Below are 21,893 nucleotides of genomic sequence, written 5' to 3' on the forward strand. Positions count from 1 at the left end.
TGTAATCACAAGGTCTCTTGAATGTGTAAGAGGGAAAAAGAAGAGGAGGATACAATGCTGGTTTAAAGATGGGGGAAGGGACAAGAACTAAGGAAAGCACACAACCTCTAGAAGTTGAAAAAGGCAAGGAAACACAGTCTACTCAGAATCTACAGAAAAGAATGGAGCACTGCCAGCATCTTAATTTTAGCTCAGTGAGACCAAAATTTAGATTTCTGACCTATACCATAAAATGATTAATTTGTGTTGTTTAAACCTCTAAGTTTCGGGTAATTTGTTCTGCTTATTCTAGAATGCACAAAAATGGAGTATGTACTTTTCATACTTGGCATCATGTCAGTGAAATTCTTGTCATGTCAGTGAATTCATCCTGGATGAATGAATTTATATGGTAAGTGTAGGTTTAACTTAAAAAACTGCCAATCTGTTTTCAAAAGTAGCTGAATCATTTTAAATTCCCAACAACAATATACTGGAGTTCCAGTTGCCAACACTGTATACTGCCAGTCATTAATTTTAGTTATTATTCTGATGGCTGTAAAGTCTGATGTTAATTTGTATTTCTCTGATGACTAGTGATATTTAATATTTTAATGTGCTTATTGGCTATTTATCTTCTTTTATGAAATGTATGTTCAAATCTTTGGCCCATTTAAATAAATATACAACATCAATAATCTTGAAAACAGTTTGCTAAGTAAAAGCCACAGACAAAACGCTATATATTTTATTTCATTTCTATGAAATTCTAGAAAAGGCAAATGACAGAGAGCTGACCAGTGACTGCCTGGGGCTGAGGGTGATTTTTTAAAAAATACGTATCTTGATTGTGTTGGCAGTTTTGTGACTGTACCCATTTACCAAAACTCACCAAACTGGACACTTAAAATGGGTAAATTTTATCTCAGTAAAGTTGTTTAAAAAATCGGCCAAACTAACTTTCCAAAATGGATGTTCTGATTTTACTTTTTTACAACTCAAATTACATTACATAAGCAACATAAGAGCACTGGTTGCTCCACATCCTTTCATTTGCTGTTGTCAGTCTTAATTTTATTCTTGTGGATATGCATTGTAACTTAATATGCATTTCAATGATGATTAATGATGTTAAGCACTTTTCTGTGTGCTTACTGATCAATTATGTATCTTTCTTTGTAAAGTTTATTCAAGACTTTTGTCCAGTTTTCAACTGGGTTGTTTGTCTTTTTAACATTAAGTTGCAGGCTTCTCTGGTGGCTTAGCTGGTAAAGAATCCACCTGCAATGCAGGAGGACCCTGGTTCGATCCCTGGGTTGGGAAGATCCCCTGGAGAAGGGCATGGCAACCCACTCCAGTATTCTTGCCTAGAGAATCCCCACGGACAGAGGAGCCTGGTGGGGTTGCAAAGAGTCAGACAGGACTGGCACATTCTTTATACACTCTGGATGGAAGTCTATTATTTTATATGTATTTTGCAAATAATTTCCCTCAGTCTGTGGCTTGCCTATTTTCTTAACAGTTTCTTTTCATAAATAGATGGTTTTACTTTTCATTAAATTGAGTTTATCATTTCTTTTTTAATGGTTATTTCTTTCTGTGTCCTCAGAAATCCTTGCATTCCCCAAGTCACAAAGATATTCTACATTTTCTTCTAAAGCTATAAAAGCTTTAGTTTTTGCTTGTTCTTAAACATAGTTTTAAAAAGTTAGCTTAATTTAAAGTCTAAAACATGACAAAACATATGTTAAAAATTGGTCTGTTAGCATTTTATTTAATAGGATGGCCTAGATTGAAAAATAACTTTCAATGGTACAAATTTAAAACATGTAGTGTTCTTCTGGTATCAAATTTTGTATTCCATGTATTCTTACAGTTTGTGTACGTAACTTTAAAAAAGTTGCTATGTCACAATGAATCAGAATTTAAGGTACAGGGAAAGAGCAATGCATTTGAGGGACTTGCTTGGTGGTCCACTGGTAAAGTAATTAGCCTCCAATTAAAATAAACAAATTTATATTAAAAAATAAATAAATAAATAAAAGTTATGCACAACCATAAAAAAAAAAAAGAATCCACCTTGCAATGCAGGGGTTTAAGTTCAATCCCTGGTCAGGGATCTAAGATCCCACGTCTTGGAGCAACTAAGCCCAAAGACCGCAACTACTGAGCCCACATGATGCAGTGAAGATCCTATGTGGTTCAGTGGTTAAGAATCTGCCTGCCAATGCAGGGGACACGAGTTCGATCCCTGGTCTGGGAAGATTCCTCATGCCTTGAGGCAACTAGGCCTATGTACCAAACTACTGAGCTCATGCTCCAGAGCCTACAAGCCGCAACTATTGAGCCCATGCACCTGGAGCCTGTAATACACAAAAGAAGTCACTGCAATGAGAAGCCTGCACATCACAACTAGAGAGTAGCTCTGTCCGCATGCAGCAACGAAGACCCATCACAGCCAAAAATAAATAGAAAAGTGCCCAATAGTACAAAGTTTCAGAGCTAGAACCAAGGCCTTCTAACTCCATGACTGCATTCTGAATAAATGCACTGATAACTACAATGCAATCTTATTAATCTGTACCTCAGTAAGAAAGGACATGAAAGTACAATGTCTCATTTGTTGGTGCAAGAGGAGCTGAAGGAAATATTTTTCTTTTATATACATAAATATATATACACATGCACAACATATATATTGATATATATATATATAAACTTATAGGATATTCTGAAATAATCACAAATACAGTAACATAACTCTGGAAAAATAGAAAATGCAGAGGATAATCTATTAGCATAATTAGGGATTATATAGGGATTGGAATATATTAGATCTGTAATTACGAATTCCTTTGAGAAACATGATATGTTTATGCTATCTAGACCTCCCATTTAGGAAAACTTTCTCTATTGACTCAAGCCTTCCTATATCTTTTAGCAAACACAAATCTCTTCCCAGGAATTTTTTATATGTTTTTTAAAAGGAAAGTAATAAAGACTGCAATATTCAAAGAAATAAGGTGAAGACTTCTTAATCCTCAAAACTAAGGACAGAATCAGAGAGAAAAAGATTCTGTAACCAGCACTGCAGCCCTCAATCAAAGCTCACTGCTCAAAGAGGTAATGATGTTTCCTCCTTGGTTTCTTCAGGTGTGCCCTGTAATCATTACACATACACACACCCAGTAATCACTATTCATCTTCTCACACTCAAACCTCAAGGCAACAGCAGCAGTTTAATATTCCTACTCTGCTACTTCAGGAGAGAAAAACTTTTCCTTTGCAAGGGTTACTAACTCCTTGAGAAAATAAGTTAGTGTATATATAAAATAAAAACTACTTAAAAAAAAAAAGATTAGTGTTATTTATTTACTTTTTTGCCCCGCACCTCATGGCATGTGGCATGTGGGATCTCAGTTCCCAGAAGGGGGATCAAACCCAAACCCTAGCAGTGGAAGAGCTGAGTCTTAACTCCTGGACTACCAGCAAAGTCCTCTAAAAGCTGCTTTTTTTGTTGCTGTACATTTTTTTTTAAACAGTACAGGAGTAGAAACTTTTAGAAATATTTAAATAGGAAAAACAAAACTTTCTTCTAGAGGTAAGAAATAAGAGTTCCATATTTTAAGCAATGAAGTGAGGTAAGAGGAAAAAGAAATGAAAAGGAAATAATGGAGAAAATTTAAAAATTCTTGGTATTAGTGGTCTGGCTTTCCTCATATCTTCCCCACTGCCAAAATTCTTCCTCTAAGACAGACCTAGATCAGCACACTGTAAGACCTAATCTCCACCTCCCCCACCATCTTTTCGAAATCATTTTGTCTTCCTTAACACTACATACCTGCTTTTAGTCTTCTCAGAGTTAAAAGTGCTAGTACTGAGGATGTTCTGGTAGGAATATTTTATGCATATGCATAATTTCTCCCTGTACTTGTTTAAGTATACTAAATCAAAACTAGATTAAAGCTGGTGTTCCCAATGTCCTTCAGTCTATACAAATCTGCAGTCTAACAGCCAGACCAAAAAACTCCGAATATCATTACAAAGCTGCTTCTGAAGACTTTAGGCAGAGAAAGCTATATAGAAAACTATAAAACACTGGTGAAAGAAATCAAAGAGGACACTAATAGATGGAGAAATATACCATGTTCATGGATTGGAAGAATCAATATAGTGAAAATGAGTATACTACCCAAAGCAATTTATAGATTCAATGCAATCCCTATCACGCTACCATCAGTATTCTTCACAGAGCTAGAACAAATAATTTCACAATTTGTATGGAAATACAAAAAACCTCGAATAGCCAAAGCGATCTTGAGAAAGAAGAATGGAACTGGAGGAATCAACCTACCTGACTTCAGGCTCTACTACAAAGCCACAGTTATCAAGATAGTATGGTACTGGCACAAAGACAGAAATATAGATCAATGGAACAAAATAGAAAGCCCAGAGATAAATCCACGCACCTATGGACACCTTATCTTTGACAAAGGAGGCAAGAATATACAATGGATGAAAGACAATCTCTTTAACAAGTGGTGCTGGGAAATCTGGTCAACCACTTGTAAAAGAATGAAACTAGAACACTTTCTAACACCATACACAAAAATAAACTCAAAATGGATTAAAGATCTAAACGTAAGACCAGAAACTATAAAACTCCTAGAGGAGAACATAGGCAAAACACTCTCTGACATACATCACAGCAGGATCCTCTATGACCCACCTCCCAGAATAGTGGAAATAAAAACAAAAATAAACAAATGGGACCTAATTAACCTTAAAAGCTTCTGCACATCAAAGGAAACTATTAGTAAGGTGAAAAGACAGCCTTCAGAAAGGGAGACAATAATAGCAAATGAAGCAACTGACAAACAACTAACCTCAAAAATATACAAGCAACTCCTCCAGCTCAACTCCAGAAAAATAAACAACCCAATCAAAAAATGGGCCAAAGAACTAAATAGACATTTCTCCAAAGAAGACATACAGATGGCTAACAAACACATGAAAAGATGCTCAACATCACTCATTATCAGAGAAATGCAAATCAAAACCACTATGAGGTACCATTTTACACCAGTCAGAATGGCTGCGATCCAAAAGTCTACAAGTAATAAATGCTGGAGAGGGTGTGGAGAAAAGGGAACCCTCTTACACTGTTGGTGGGAATGCAAACTAGTACAGCCACTATGGAGAACAGTGTGGAGATTCCTTAAAAAACTGGAAATAGAACTGCCTTATGATCCAGCAATCCCACTGCTGGGCATACACACTGAGGAAACCAGAATTGAAAGAGACACGTGTACCCCAATGTTCATCGCAGCACTGTTTATAATAGCCAGGACATGGAAGCAACCTAGATGTCCATCAGCAGATGAACGGATAAGAAAGCTGTGGTACATATACACAATGGAGTATTACTCAGCCATTAAAAAGAATACATTTGAATCAGTTCTAATGAGGTGGATGAAACTGGAGCCTATTATACAGAGTGAAGTAAGCCAGAAAGAAAAACACCAATACAGTATACTAACGCATATATATGGAATTTAGAAAGATGGTAACAATAACCTCGTGTACGAGACAGCAAAAGAGACAGTGATGTATAGAACAGTCTTATGGACTCTGTGGGAGAGGGAGAGGGTGGGAAGATTTGGGAGAACGGCATTGCAACATGTAAAATATCATGTATGAAACGAGTTACCAGTCCAGGTTCAATGCACGATACTGGATGCTTGGGGTTAATGCACTGGGACGACCCTGAGGGATGCTATGGGGAGGGAGGAGGGTTCAGGATGGGGAACACATGTATACCTGTGGCGGATTCATTTTGATATTTGGCAAAACTAATACAATTTTGTAAAGTTTAAAAATAAAATAAAATTGTAGTTGGAAAAAAAAAAATAAGTAAAACAAACAAAAAAAATTTTTAATTATATGTATTTCCCTTTATTGGGAAAATCTTAGCAGTATCTTAAGTAGCATTTTAGCATTTTCTTATCTCAGCATTTTCTTAAGCAGCACCAATTACTGTACAGTGCTAAAATATAGTAATAACTTAAAATTTACTAAAATATGAAGGGTAAAAAAAAATAAATAAATAAAATAAAATATGAAGGGTACTTTACATATATGTCTGGTGATGTCAAACTGCTATGTTTCTAGAGCTTCATTGTTTTTAAAAACCTTATTAAAATTATGAAATACCATATAAAATAAAAGAATACTTATAACTGACATAGCTTTTAAGGTATGGTGAGACACGAATACCTTTAAAGCCCCCTTATGTCTTCACTTGGAATCTTTCTCCCTTTCAGAATTTATCAGTAATTTGAATTTTGTAATATGCATCTGCTTTTTATGGTTTTATTTTTTCCTTTGAATTATTTTTGTATTTTTAATATGTCTGCTTTTAGAAACTCTAATAAAATAGAAGTTTCTTCATCTGTTTTAAGTTAGGACACTGAGAAGGTTAGGACTGTGCTTTTACGTAAAATGTGACAAATTCTAAGAGAATGCCTAAAGGGTTCTCTTGAGTAAAGTTTATTAATATTATTACACCTTCACTGAGATATCTATTTTGCCTGTTTAAAGACTTTATGAATTTAATTCCTGTTACTTAAGACTGCTGTAATGGTTGGGAATGCCAAGAAAATGCCTTTGTAAAAGTCTGATGCTATATGCAGCTGAGGGATTCACAGACTTAAAAGATCCCAAAATGACATTCAGTCAGTCAGTTCAGTCGTTCAGTCGTGTTCGACTCTGCAACCCCATGAATCGCAGCACGCCAGGCCTCCCTGTCCATCACCAACTCCCGGAGTTCACTGAGACTCATGGGCATTGAGTCGGTGATGCCATCCAGCCATCTCATCCTCAGTCGTCCCCTTTTCCTCCTGCCCCCAATCCCTCCCAGCATCAGAGTCTTTTCCAATCAGTCAACTCTTCGCATGAGGTGACCAAAGTACTGGAGTTTCAGCTTTAGCATCATTCCTTCCAAAGAAATCCCAGGGCTGATCTCCTTCAGAATGGACTGGTTGGATCTCCTTGCAGTCCAAGGGACTCTCAAGAGTCTTCTCCAACACTACAGTTCATGGCCATCAAATCTAACACCTTCACTCCCTTTGTGAAAAATGCAGCCCAGAAAGTTTGAATGAGTTGCCTTAAGTTATAGAGTTAGTTAAAAGGAGAGCCAAGGTTAGTTAGTATTAAAGTCACTTAGACCAGCAGTTTTCAACTGAGGACCTCTCAGAGGATATTTGGTAATAACTAGAGACACCTTTGTTTGTTACGTTGGGAAGGTGCTACAGAAGCCAGGGAAGCTGTTGAGTATCTTCCAGTGTACGGGACAGGTCCTCACCACAAATAATTATCTATTTCGAAATATCCACAGTGCTGAGGTTAAGAAACCCTGACTTAGAACTATACTTGGTCACATCTATGTAATCTATTTTTTACTTAATATAAGCATTCTGAGAAAAATAACGTTAAAATAGGTTATTTTGCTTTGGTTAAAATAGGTCAGACAAATTTAAGGGTCCCATTTATTTGCTTCTCCGTGAGATAGAAAATAATAAATGAAGAATACAATATACTCACCAGGAGCCAAAACCCATGGGTCTCCTATCATAATCTGGCAGATCTGGAGCAATCTTACAAGCCTGCATGTTCAGGTATTTAAATATGTGGATTTTGCCTTTTATACATATCTAAGTAAAGTAACATATAGAAACAAATTATTATTCATCTGAAATATATGTGTATCCAAACCTTTTTTCCTTCTGCTTCTTTTTTTTAATTTTAAATTTACTTATTTTTTTAACTGAAGGAGCCCCTGCCTTTTAAATCACAATCAGCTTTTTATTTAATGTATATTGGAAATAGAAGGTATTTCTATTAAGTATGTACGGTAATATTAAAAATTAATTCATTATAACACATTATATCATTTGTTACCTTAGGTATTTAAGTGATATAAATGTAGGGTTTTGTTTTCTAGTCACTAATAAGTTTTAGTAACATAGTATACATAATTCATGATTATAAACACTGTTAGAATACCAAGTAAACTTATATTGACTAGTTAGGCACAGTCAGAGATTTAAAGCATTGCTCCCCATGGATTCTACTGGCAACTTTTGTTTTTAGAAATCCAACAATCATGCACAATTATGTGTTCAATCCTACTTCCTGTAAGAAAGAAAAGCAGGAAATGATTAAATATTAAAGTCATATATAGTTCTGTTGCCACCTATTTATTTCTGTCCTACAAATCAACATATAAACTCTTTAGGGATATGAGACCTTTCTGTAGTTAATGAAGTTTACTCAAACACTTTAACAGCTGCCATATAGACACTTGTACAAGGGTGAATCAACTGCAGAGTAAGGAAAGCTACGGTGAAAAATATAAGACAAAAAGCTTTTTAGATTGTGGAATGTCTAAAATCTGTATGTAAAGCTACCTTATAACAACTTCATTAAGTAGGTTCATTTCAGTCCAAACTGACTCAATGAGGAACTTAAGATTTTAGAAAACAGGAAGGTACAAAGACAACAGTCATGAGAAATACGCTGATGATCTTTAATTCTGTAAACTGAGTATTTTGTCTGTAGCATTTACATTGTCTTCATTTAAGTTTTACTAGAAAGAAATAACTCAAACTTAATTGGAAAAAAAAAACTTTAAGGAAGAACCCTTCAAATGTGAAAAAGTCAATTTAGTGAAAGGAAAAACATTTTTGGAACATTACATATCTCCCATCTCATTTACTTCAAGGCTTTTAAAGAATACATACGAGTGTGAATTTATTTTAAAAGAACTTAATCTCTGACAAAAAGTAAATACATATAACTTACAACTTTTAAACTTTATCCTTTGTCCAAAAAGTTTATAACATACTTCAAATCAACTGTGGTTTACCTGTGCAGGAGGAGATTGTAGTGGATTGTTATCTAGGGTGATCATCTGCAGGTGCCTGAGATTCCGATAACAGACAGGAATTGTTGTAATTTTGTTGCAGGAAAAGTCTAACCTTATCAAAGGCAACTCTGCTAGTTCTGCAGGGAAGTAAGGTGGAAATAAACAATGATATTTCAAAGCTAGACATTTTTTTCTTCATGAGCTTCTATCTAAATATAATTGATTTAACCTAAGTATTTACATCCATCCTTTCTTAGTGATTAACTGATATATAGCAAAGTGTCATAAAATGAAATCTAGGTGCTTAGGGATGTTAATATTAATGAAAAGCAAACTATTTGACCCCTTATGTTGTTGCTGCTGTTCAGTTGCTCACTCGTGTCTGACTCTTTGCAACCCCATGGACTACAGCATGCCAGGCTTCCCTGTCCATCACCAACTCCCAGAGTTTGCTTAAACTCATGTCCATTGAGTTGGTGATGCCATCCCATCATCTCATCTTTTGATACCCTCTTCTCCTCCTGCCCTCAATCTTTCCTAGGATCAGGGTTTTTTTTCCAATGAATTGGCTCTTCGATCAGGTGGCTGAAGTATTGGTACTTCAGTATTAGTCCTTCCAGTGAATATTCTGGTTTGATTTCCACTCTGTTCAAGGGACTCTCAAGAGTCTTCTCCAGCACTACAGTTCGAAAGCATCAATTCTTTGGCGCTCACCTTTTCTTATAGTCCAACTCTCACTTCCGTACATGACTACTGGAAAAACCATAGCTTTGACTAGACCAACCTTTGTCAGCAAAGTGATGTCTCTGCTTTTGAATATGCTGTCTAGGTTTATCATAGATTTTCTTCCAAGGAACAAGTTTCTTTTAATTTCATGGCTGCATTCACTGTTTGCAGTGATCTTGGAGTCCAAGAAAATAAAGTCTGTCACTGTTTCCACTTGTTCCCATTCTATTTGTCATGAAGTGATGGGACTGGATGCCATGATCTTCTTTTTTTGAATGTTGAGTCTTAAGCCAGCTTTTTTCACTCTCCTCTTTCACCTTCATCAAGAGGCTCTTTAGTTCCTCTTCACTTTCTGCCATTAGGGTGGTGTCATCTGCATATCTGAGGTTATTGATATTTCTCCTGGCAATTTTGATTCCAGCTTGTGATTCTCCCAGCCCAGAATTTCACATGATGGACTCTGCATATAAGTTAAATAAGCAGGGTGACAATATACAGCCTTAACATACTCCCTTCCCAATTTTGAACCAATCCGCTGTTCCATGTCCAGTTCTAACTGTAGCTTCTTGACCTGCATACAGCTTTCTCAAGAGGCAGGTAAGGTGGTCTGGTATTCCCATCTCTTTAAGAATTTTCCACAGTTTGTTATGATCCACACAAAGGCTTTAGCCTTTAGTGAAGCAGAAGTAGATTTTTTTTTTAAATTCCCTTACCCTTCCTATGACCCAACAGATGTTTTCAATTTGATCTCTGGTTCCTCTGCTTTTTCTAAATCCAGTTTGAACATCTGGAAGTTCTTGGTTCACACAGTGATGAAGCCTAGCTGCAAGGATTTTGAGCATTACCTTGCTAATATTTTAAATGAGTGCAATTGTGCAGTAGTTTGAACATTCTTTGGCACTGTCTTTCTTTGGAATTAGAATGAAAACTGACCTTTTCTAGTCCTGTGGCCACTGCTGAGTTTTCCAAATTTGCTGGCATATTGAGTATAGCACTTTAACAGTATCATCTCTTAGGATTTGAAATAGCTCAGCTGGAATTCTACCACCTCCACTAGTTTTGTTCGTAGTAATGCTTCCTAAGGCCCATGTGACTTCACACTCCATGATATCTGTCTCTAGGTAAGTGATCACACCATCATGATTATCCAGGTCATTAAGATCTTTTTCGTACAGTTATTCTGTATATTCTTGCCACCTCTTCTTAATATATTCTGCTTCTGTTAGGTCCATATCGTTTCTGTCCTTTACTCTGCCCAACTGTGCATGAAATGGTGACCCCTTATAGAACAACAGAAAGTCTTAGAAACTGGGTCTGATACCACAGAAAGGTGGGAATAACAAAAGGATCAGATGACAATCTGTATAAAAACAAGTTAGATGCATAGGTTTTCAATCCCAACTATGCATGCTGCTTTCCATTCACAACAGGAATCAACAAGTTATCCTTTAGTGAAACTGAATTGAAAGCCTCAAGGACTGCACAATGGAAAGTTAGGATGAGTTGCCTGCTAAAAATGGAGGATTTAAGTGAAAGTCTACACATTTAGTGACAAGACCTCAGCACTTTGCTACCCAACCTCACCCCATTAGTTAGTTAGGAAGATACACAATGTAGAAGAAAGAAAACATCTTTCTCTGGACAAACTATATAGTCCCATACAAAAGGCCTTTAGATGCTGATATAGTTTCCTCCAGTAAAATATCCAGCTTACTGCTTAATACAATTTCTTCCCAGTATACTTGAAATTTCTAATTAGCTTTGTATAAATGGTATATGACCCACAAACATTTAGAAGAGCTTTCAACATATAAGAGAGAAATCAAAATATGCAAAACAAAGGAAAAAAATGAGTGCAGGAAAAAACAGGTTTACAGGAAACAGAAGAAAACTCTGAAAACTAGAACTAATGTCTCCAATTTCAGAAAAATAAAATACTAAATTACTGAAAAAGGAAAGGATTTTGTTTTTAAATCAGCAAAAAGTAAGGGTTCTTAAGAGATGAAAAATTAGATGGCAGAAATTAAAAATTCAGAAGAATGGTTAGACTATAAATGGTTGAACTGTTACCACATGGTTAAACAAAATGACAAAGAAATGAACAATAAAAAAGATAAGAAAACCATAAGATCAATTAAGAGTCCACTATCCAATTAACAAAAATTCTCAAAAGAGAAAACAGGAATCAGAAGATAGGAAATTATCAAACAGATATAAAACAATTTCTCAAAATGAATGATGTGAATCTCTGGTGCAGGAAGAATCCCTGCAGATGGTGCCTGCAGCCATGAAATTAAAAGACGCTTGCTTTTTGCAAGAAAAGCTATGACAAACCTAGACAGCGTATTAAAAAACAGACATCACTTTGCCAACAAAGGTCTGTCTAGTCAAAGCTATGTTTTTCCAGTAATCATGTATATGATTTATCAAAAACATGTGAAATTTCTCTTAAGTAGTTATACCAAATGAAACTTCCAGAGACCCTACGTTATCAGTTAACATGATCTAAAATTACTATCACTACTCAATAGTTATTAGAGCTTTTCAATGAAAAGTCTAGCTTTTAAAATCTATAACAGAACAGATAACATGTATTAAATAAATCATTACATCTCAAACACTTGCTGTAACTTTTATACATTTGTGATGTGCACATCAGTCTGAGAGATAAAATAAAAAGGCAAAAAAACAAAACAACTGTTTTACAGTTTCTTACCTTCAGGCAAACGTACTAAGTGATTTCTTCTTACATTAAGGTCTCTCAAGGCCTCCAAATTACCAATTTGGGAAGGTATTGTTTGAATTTCATTGCAGCTCACATCCTATTTCAAAAAGATACAAAGTAAAGAACTGTACTAATATTACAAACTTGCCAGCTTTAAACTATCTGCAAAATGAGGTTTGGACAACATAATACCCACCGGTTGTAAAAAATACTATGATTCTTTGTCCAGGAATAATTCCACAGTTTGTACTAGAATTTGATTTTTAAAATGTATATAGGCTTTTGACTGACAGAAGCAGTGACAGATTTTATTTTCTTGGGCTCCAAAATTACTGCTGACAGTAACTGCAGCCATGAAATTAAAAGATGCTTGCTCCTTGGAAGGAAAGCTATTATAAACTTAGACAGCATATTAAAAACTAAAGACATCACTGTGTCAACAAAGGTCCATATAGTCAAAGCTATGGTTTTTGTCGGCAAAGTGATATTTCTGCTTTTTAATATACATACATATATACATAAAACAATCAAAAAATGAAATATTCACTTACAAGTTCCGTTAAATGTCTGAGATGTCCAATTTCTTCTGGAAGTGAGACCAATTTGTTATTACTAGCAATTAAGACTTTCAATGGTAACTCACACAAGTGTACCGGCAATGTTGACAGTTGGTTCCGACTAAATGGGTAAGCAGAAAAAGAACTAAGTCAGAGCCCAACACTCAGGGAGAAAAATTGCCATCTTTCTCATTCTACACTCAGTATAATAACAACTGTAAATCTTACAAGAAAGAAACAGGATATTAGATTTGAGTTTGAAAAAACAGATTTGAGTTCAAGTTTGTCACTCGTCAGCTTTGTTTTTTAGGCAAAGCATTTAATTAATCTGCATCTTACACAGATTCCTCAACTGTAAATCACAGGGTTTACAGGACTCTTGCACCATAAAACTCCTTAGCAAATAATGAAAAGTCTCATAAACAAATCATATTATTGTATTACAGTTAAATTTATACAGGAAAAATTATTTTAAAATAGGGTAGATAACTAGCATCCTCTCCTCTTCTTTCCAAAGAGTTATAAACATTAAAAGTATTTGTAATTTACTTGCCTCATCATTACAGCATTATAACCAAATGTATATAAACAAACCAAATATAGTTCTATGGGAAAAAATGGACAGATTGTGATTTTAGACATATCATACTGACTGAAGTATAGATAAGAAATCTTTTATCTAAACAAAAGTATACAAATCAGAACTGGAAGTAAAAAATACATCATAAGGATAAAAATAAGTTAAAATTTTCCTTATGCATATTTAACATCTTAATCCTTAGTAACAATTGCCCCCATTTGTAAGATCTTTTGATGATTTTATTAACTGATCATGAGCCATTAAAACTTCTAATATCTAATAATTAGACATTCACATACAAAGCTGTCTACTAGTTCTACTTTTATAAGAAAAAACTGAAATAAGTAAATATCTGAGAGCAAAAATGAGTTTTAGAAATATATAAACTATACATTTAAATGATTACATATAAAAAATATTTCCAAAGGATATTCCTTAACAAGGGGAAAAATTTATTTAAAAATTCGACTAAAGGCCTAGAAAAAAAGGAAAAATTCATCTATTAATTCAGACACATTTTGATGGATTTCCTTTACTTTTCTAAATTTATTTTCTCCAGTCAACATTTATAACTTTTTATAATGAAATAACAAAAGAAGTCTTGTAAGATGTGAAACAATGGAGTAGATGAGTTAAATAAATGCATTTATATGTTCAGAACTTAGTATACAAAAATACATAATCACAAAAATCAAAATAATTTCAGATCTACCACTCTTATTTGATGAAATTTATTTGAAAATGTAATTGGAGAACCACTGCTACAAAACTATTAGGGTAACAGCTCTTATTAGAGTTTGTTAACTATTGCAAAGGCAAAGACAAAAGGAGAAACTAGAGGGACCCAGAAAATACTGTTAATTTAGCCTAAAAACATAAAGAGATATTGCTGATATAAACAGATGATGTAATTTTTAAAAAAAGTATCATTTCTATTTTTTGGCTGCAAAGAATGCAAGATTTTAGTTCCCTGACCAGGCATGAAACCTGCGCCCCTTGAAATGGAAGCATGGGGTTCTAGCCACCGGACCACCACAGGGAATTCCTCAGATAACTTTAGTGAAAGGGAAGAGGAAAATTGAAAACACCACACAAAACTAAAATTTAAAAAAAAGTTCTTACCTAATATTTAAGAAAGTTAGTGCTTGTAGGTTTAGAATTGCCTCTGGTACATATCGAATACAATTTTGGTATAAATTGAGATTCTCAAGAGAAACGAAGTGACATGCTTCTATGGGAATTTCTGAGAGGCGATTTCGTGACAGATCTGAAACAAGCAATTTTAAAATCAATCCCTGGAACTTATTTTATAAAAATTTTAAACAAAAAGTAGGTTTCATAATTGTTAGAATCTCCCAGAGTTCCTATTGTGGAGTTTGTTCCAGAGTAAACATTCAAATATTAACTGATTGAATAAACCAGCTTAACATATGCCTCTACATCTGTTGCTGGAAAATGCTGGTTCCTTTTGGGTGTCACTCAATTGGGTCTGACTCTTTGCGACTCCATAGACATGTAGCCCACCAGGTTCCTCTGTCCATCGAATTCTCCAGGCAAGAATACTCGAGTGGGTTGTCATGCCCTTCTCCAGGGGATCTTCCCGACCAAGGAATCGAATCCAGGTCTCCCATATTGCAGGCAGATTATTTATAGTCTGAGCCACCAGGGAAGCCCTGTTGGTTACTTTTGAGTCTCCATAAATACTAAATGGGCTTCCCAGGTGGCCTGAATGGTAAAGAGCCTCCTGCCAATGCAGGAGATGTAACAGATGGGGGTTCGAATCCTGAGACAGGAAGATCCCCTGGAGGAGGGCATGGCAACCCACTTTAGTATTCTTGCCTGGAGAATCCCATGGATAGAGAAGCCTGTTGGGCGACAGTCCGTGGGGTCTCAAAGAGTTCAGACATGTGCCAGACAGAAGCGACCTGGCATACACACACAAATACTAAAAAGATAAAACCATTATTCTTTGCAAGTAACATAAATTCCAAGGAATATCAGCCTACAAATCACATCACAGATCATGCTAAGTATCAAATATCCTAGAAAACAAACGGATCCCTAAAATCCACATTCCCAAAAGCACAGACAAGATCCTGAAGTTTTCTGAAAAATGAAGAAAAACAAAACAAAATAAAATACTGTCTCTTTATCAGTCAAAAAGTATCAGGGTCATATCAAAAGGACTCAGGAAACATCTCTGCTCCCACTGGCCAAAGATGAGACAATTTGAGATTCAGTAAAGATAATAAATGCAGCAGACTGCAATCTATAACATGCTACTGAATTATAGGAGTTTAAAATAAAACACTCCCCCAAAGATGATAAAGAACCAATTCATTATCTTGTAAGCTGACAAAGGGGAAAAAACCAAACATTTACCTTATCTTCTTTTGTAAACCAGTAGTACACTTTGCACTATGTTCCGTGTGTGTGTGTGCGTGCGTGCGTGCACTGTGCTGTGCTTAGTGGGTCAGTCCTGCCTGACACTTTGTGACCCCAGGCTCCATCTATGGGGATTCTCCAGGCAAGAAGACTGGATTGGGTTGCTATGCCCTCCTCCAGGGGATCTTCCCAACCCAGGGATCAAATCCAGGTCTCCCGCATTGCAGGTGGATTCTTTATCATCTGAGCCACCAGGGAAGCCCATATATATATATATGTACATACACACACACACACATATATATATACACACACACACACACATACATACATACACACACACACACATGCCCATATATATATATGTAACTTGACATATATCTCCTTTTTCAGATTCTTTTCCACTAGAGTTTATTACAGGATATTGAACATAGTTCCCTGTGCTGTTACAGTAAGACCTTGTTTATTTTGTATATAGTAGTCTGTATCTGCTAATTCCAAACTCCTAATTTATCCCCACCTCCTTCCTGTCCTTTGCTCTTGGTAGCCATAAATCTATCCTCTATGTCTGAAGTCTGTTTCTGTTTTGTAAACAAGTTCATCTGTATCACTTTTTACAATTCCACAAATAAGTGATATCATATGATATTTGTCTTTCTCTGACTTCCTTCACTTAGTATGATAATCACTAGATCCATCTATGTTGCTGCAGATGGCATTATTTCCTCCTTTTTTACAGCTGAGTAATATTTCATTGTATACGTATGTACCACATCTTTATCCATTCATCTGTCAAGAGACATTTATGTTGCTTCCATGTCTTGGCTATTGTAAATAGTGCTGCTATGAACACTAAAGTGCATGTATCTTTTCAAATTAGAATATTCTCCAGATACATGCCCAGGAGTGGAATTATTGGATCATTCTGTTTTGTTCTGTTTGTTAAACTTGTCATGTATCTCTTCAAATAGCTCTATTTCATTGAAGTTGCTTTTTTCTAGATGTAATCCTTATTCATCCTTTCTCTTGCTGCTAGAGTTCCTTTAAGTGAATTATTTTCCTTTGCCAATTCATGGTTTGCCTCATCCTTGGAGCTCAGATCAAGCTGCTGGAGCACCTTCAATGGCATTTTACACCAAAATAGTGAAACAACCTCTACGGTGCACTGGAACTAAGCTTTCCATCTGGGGCAGTTCTTTGTGACCCCATGGCTCCTCTGACTATGGAATTCTTCAGGTAAGAATACTGGAGTGGGTAGCCATTCCCTTTTCCAGGGGATCTTCCCAACCCAGGGATTGAACCCACGTCTCCTGTATTGGCAGGCAGATTCTTTACCACTGAATTATCTGGGAAGCCCATGTGAGTTTGACAAGAATGTTTATTCTACAATTGGAACAATGTTTTGGTTACATCTATTAGGTCATATTTATTTAACTGCATTGTTTAAGGTGCATCCTTACTGATTTATTTTTTGGTCAGTTTTTTGTATCAACTGCTGAGAGAGAAGGGTATATTACAGTGTTTCATTTTTATTGCTATCTTGTCTATTTCTCTGTATAATTATTTAACCCTTTCCTTATGTATTTTGGAGTTTTGGGTTTAGGTACCCCCAAAATTTTAAATTACTATCTTCTGACTCATTGGAAAAGACCCTGATGCTGGGAAAGATTGAAGGCAGGAGGAGAAGAGGACGAAAGAGGATGAGATGGTTGGATGGCATCACTGACTCGATGGACATGGGTTTGGGTGGATTCCGGGAGTTGATGATGGACAGGGAGGCCTGGTGTGCTGTGGTTCATCGGGTTGCAGAGTCGGACACGACTGAGCGACTGAACTGAACTAAAAAACCAAACTTTTTATAACTCCTAAGTTACTACTCCTTTTATTCCTAGTACAGTTACTTGCTTTGAAATCTCTTCTTTTGGTTGGTTTGTTGGACTGACTTTAATGTGACTCCCATGATCCCTACTAACACCCTGTATAATATCCCTTTTTCCACTTGAGTGTAGGTGGGCCTTCAAAAGTAACCAACTTGCTCCTAACCAATAGAATATTGCAAACATGATGTGATGCCATTCCTGTGGTTATGATTCTCTTATCCAATCTGTTCTATCTCTGTTGCCAACTTTGAAGAAGTAAGTTGCTGCAAACTCTATAGTTTCAAGGAAATAAATTCTGCCAACAACCTGAGGGAGCGTGGAAGCAGATTCTTCCCTACTCACACCTCAAGATGAGAATTCAATCTAGATCAACACCTTGCAGTAGACCAGGCTAAGGTGTGCCTAGACTCCTGATCCAAAGAAACCAGGAAGAGCTGCTAAATTTGTGATAATTTGTTATATAGCACAGAAAACTAACAATCAATATTTCTACAGAGTACTTTTTCCTGTTTTTTAGTTTCGAACTTTTTGGATTATTACACTTTGAACATGTTTCTTATAAACAACCTATAGGTAGATTTTCTTTCTTTTTATTGTCTGACAATCTTATTATTTTAACTGAAACACTCTATATTTAACATTATCACCTAATCAATACACTTCCCTGGTGTCTTAGATGGTAAAGAATCTGCCTGCAATGCGGGAGACCTGGTTCGATCCCTAGGTCAGGAAGACTCCCTGGAGAAGGAAATGGCAACCCATTCCAATATTCTTGCCTGGAAAATTCCATGGACAGAGGAGCCTGGTGGACTACGGTCCACAGGGTCACAAAGAGTTGGACAAGACTGAGGAACTAACAAGGAGACCCAATCAATATATTTGAACTTTTTAAAGGGCCATGTTATTTATGAAAGATGTAGTTCATTGCCCTTTGAGTATCTATGCTCTTTCCTTCTTTCTTACTATAAGAATCTCAACTGTATTCAAAACAGCAAAGTCTCCTCAGCTAGACTACTAATACTTTCAATTTTATTAATCATTAAAGTTCAAAAGAAGGAAATAAAGGCTGAAATAAAAATTTAACCATATTTGACTTGGTAACTAAATTGATACAGGAAATTCTCATGTTATAGGCAGTGTCCTGAGTTTGTATGTAAACTGAATGCTCTGAAACTACCTCATGTGTTTCCACAGAGGTAAAAAAGACTTCTGAGCTTCTGAGGACTAACTTCACATACAATGCCACTGAAATGTTACATATGTGCAAATACACTCTTTTTGCAGTATTTCCTTTCTCAGTACATGATGCTTTTATTTATCCAATTGCTTAAGTCAGGATTCTGGAAGCATCTTGACACCTTTCTCTGTCCCCCTGCCCCCCAATATAATCTTATCAACAAACACTCAATTTCTTGGTTCAAATAAATTGTGAGCCCAACCATTTTTCTTCATCTCTTCTGTCACTGCCTCTTAGGATTGTTCTAAGAATAAAATCAAATAATGCACAGAAAATTATTTCATATACTTCAAAATTATTTCATTATTTTCATATAAAATGCAAAGAGGCACACACATAAAGCTATCTTCATAAGGTTGACAGCAATACAGTGAAAATATCACCACCTCACCAATTACAAGGTATTATAAATTATAAATATAGCAGACAAATGTAAATATAAATATAGCAATAAAATATAGCAGAGTACAATAAAATAATTTATGATCTTTGGTCACCAAAAAGAATACTGCTTTCAGTATACTTAATTTAAAAAGCATAAAGGTAGAAAACACTTATTTGAAGATTTACATTAAAATGCTTAACAGTTTCCTTATCTTTCAGTGAGGTTAAATAAAGAGATGTTGCTATATTTTTGTATCACTAGAGTAAATTTGATTTCACACATACAGATAAGACTAGTTATTCCCACATGAGCCCTCTAAATTTCCATCTCTGTGTCAATGTAGTCAGTTGTAGGCTGTTTTCCAGACTGCATGCTCAACTGAGATTTGCCAAGTATTGTAAAAAGCCATAAACTGGATAATAAGCAACTCTGCAAATTAAGCTATTAAGTTACTTCTACATATCATATCCTGAATGTGGCCTTGGTCTTAATATGAGCCGACAACTATACCACCCTGGCACAGCTCCTGGATGTATTATTCAGTTGAACAAAGCAGAAAAAGCCTATTTTGGCCTGATAAAAAATATGAAAAAACTTTTAGCTAAAAAAATGTATTATGGCAGCTTCAAATAAGTAAAAGAAATATTTCAATGGAAAAAGTTTTAAAACATATTGCTTGCAATGAAATGCTGATTTTCCTTATTTATAAAAAAAAGTTACCCTCAAAGTTAAACTCATTTCAAATATACAAGTTTAAAAATACTATGTTAAAGAAAAAAGTCTAAAACAATGTAAAGAGAATCTTCAATATTATAGGGGGGTGCACGAGAATGATCACTCTAGATTCACATGGTGAATGTTTAAAGAGTAGGGAAAAGGTCTGCTTTGTTCAACTCTGTATAAGTTGGCACTTAGTAGTGCCACAGTACATAGCATATAATAGCACTCAATATTTATTCAAAAAAAGACCAAATAAATAAATGAAACAAAAACTGTGGAATAAGAATAAAGAATCCTGTCTTCCATCTATAGAGCTTCATCTATGGTAAGGCATAATTAATATACTGAAAAAGGACAAAATTACAATTTTATCTTTATTTTTTTGTTTTTAAGAAACACTACATAACCTGGATTGAAAATAATTTCTAAAGAAGTACATTTTAGATAAAATGAATCAATTCCAACCCTTGAGGGAAAAACTATTATGTGTATCAAACCATAAATAGGTATTTATAATTTTTAAAAAGTTAAGATAGGTTATAACCATAAAAAAGAATGGCTTAGGAAGCTGGATGGAAGGGGCACACAGAGGGAGCCTGAGAGAGCCCTGGAAGCACACTGGGGCCAGGACTTAAGAAGATGTGTTGGTTCGATGCAGGATACTGGATGCTTGGGGCTGGTGCACTGGGACGACCCAGAGGGATAGTACGGGGAGGGAGGAGGGAGGAGGGTTCAGGATGGGGAACACATGTATACCTGTGGCAGGTGCATGTTGATATATGGCAAAACCAATACAATATTGTAAAGTTAAAAAATAAAATAAAATAAAATAAAATAAAATAAAATAAAATATATATATATTTAAAAAAAAGAAGATGTCTTCGTTGGTCAGATTTCATAACAACAATATGGAAGACCTCTGGTAGCTAAAAAAGTAAGCCATATAAACCTTTTCCGTCAACTTCTTATTCTCCCCAAGGGGCCTACTTAAAGGAGGGTGAAGACATGCTAAGCACTGGAGAATTATGGTGGAAGATGGCTGACTATTCCCAAGGGAATGAAGGAGGCATGCTCAGTGCCAGTACCCTCAGTTAGACGATGCCAGCAGCAGGGTCACTCGGAAACAGTGGCTTTTCCAGCACTTTTTTCAGAAAGTGTATGATTGAGAAAGCCCTTCAGATTGCATTATTGTTTCTATCAATGCAGAACAGAAACTTGGGCAGATGCACACATCCCGGACCATCTGCAGCCTCTCTCTCCTGGTCAGAGATGCTGCCTCAAGATAGGAGGGTGGACTTCCCAGGTGGCATAGTGGATAGCAACATGCCTGACAATGCAGGGGACATGTGTTCAAACCATGGTCAGGAAGATTCCATATGCATGGAGCAACTAAACCTGTGTGCCACAACTACTGAGCCTGCACTCTAGAGCTCCTGAGCTGTGACTACTGAGCCTGTGTGCTGCCACTACTGAAGCCCATGTGTCTAGAACCTGTGCCCCACAACAAAAGAAGCCACTGCCATGAGAACAGAGTGTACCACAACGGTGAGTAGCCCTTGTTCCCTGCAACTAGAAAAAGCCTGCATGCAGTAACAAAGACCCAGTGCAACCAAAAAAATAAATAGACTATAAAACAAACAAACAAAAGAATGGCTTAGGTATATAAAAACTGACATTAGGACTTTTTTCCATTTTGAAGTTTAAAATGTTTTTAATTTATGATACCTTCCTATTTTTTTAAAAAAGATGTACATTTACTGACCTATTTGCTGCCTAAACTCATGGATTTTCAT

The 21,893-nt window shown here is 35.8% G+C and overlaps 1 protein-coding gene across 7 annotated transcripts in view; it reads right to left on the reverse strand.

Annotated features, from left to right (window-relative positions):
• The window catches only part of LRCH3 (leucine-rich repeats and calponin homology (CH) domain containing 3), a 108,397-nt gene that overhangs the window by 46,839 nt on the left and 39,665 nt on the right, over positions 1-21,893 (reverse strand). For all 7 annotated transcript variants that reach the window (XR_824756.1, XM_010834310.1, XM_010834309.1 and 4 more), the window contains exons 2-6: positions 14,616-14,760; positions 12,908-13,034; positions 12,348-12,453; positions 8,906-9,042; positions 7,582-7,691 (exon numbers count right to left, since the gene is read on the reverse strand). Coding sequence is in view for 6 of the 7 variants with exons in the window: in XM_010834310.1 (XP_010832612.1) it covers positions 7,582-7,691; positions 8,906-9,042; positions 12,348-12,453; positions 12,908-13,034; positions 14,616-14,760 (625 nt within the window). In the remaining variant the exon portion in view is untranslated. The remainder of the gene's footprint in view (positions 1-7,581; positions 7,692-8,905; positions 9,043-12,347; positions 12,454-12,907; positions 13,035-14,615; positions 14,761-21,893) is intronic.

Source organism: Bison bison, unplaced genomic scaffold, assembly GCF_000754665.1.
Source record: "Bison bison bison isolate TAMUID 2011002044 unplaced genomic scaffold, Bison_UMD1.0 scf7180017864032, whole genome shotgun sequence".
In the NCBI taxonomy this organism is placed as follows: domain Eukaryota; kingdom Metazoa; phylum Chordata; class Mammalia; order Artiodactyla; family Bovidae; genus Bison; species Bison bison.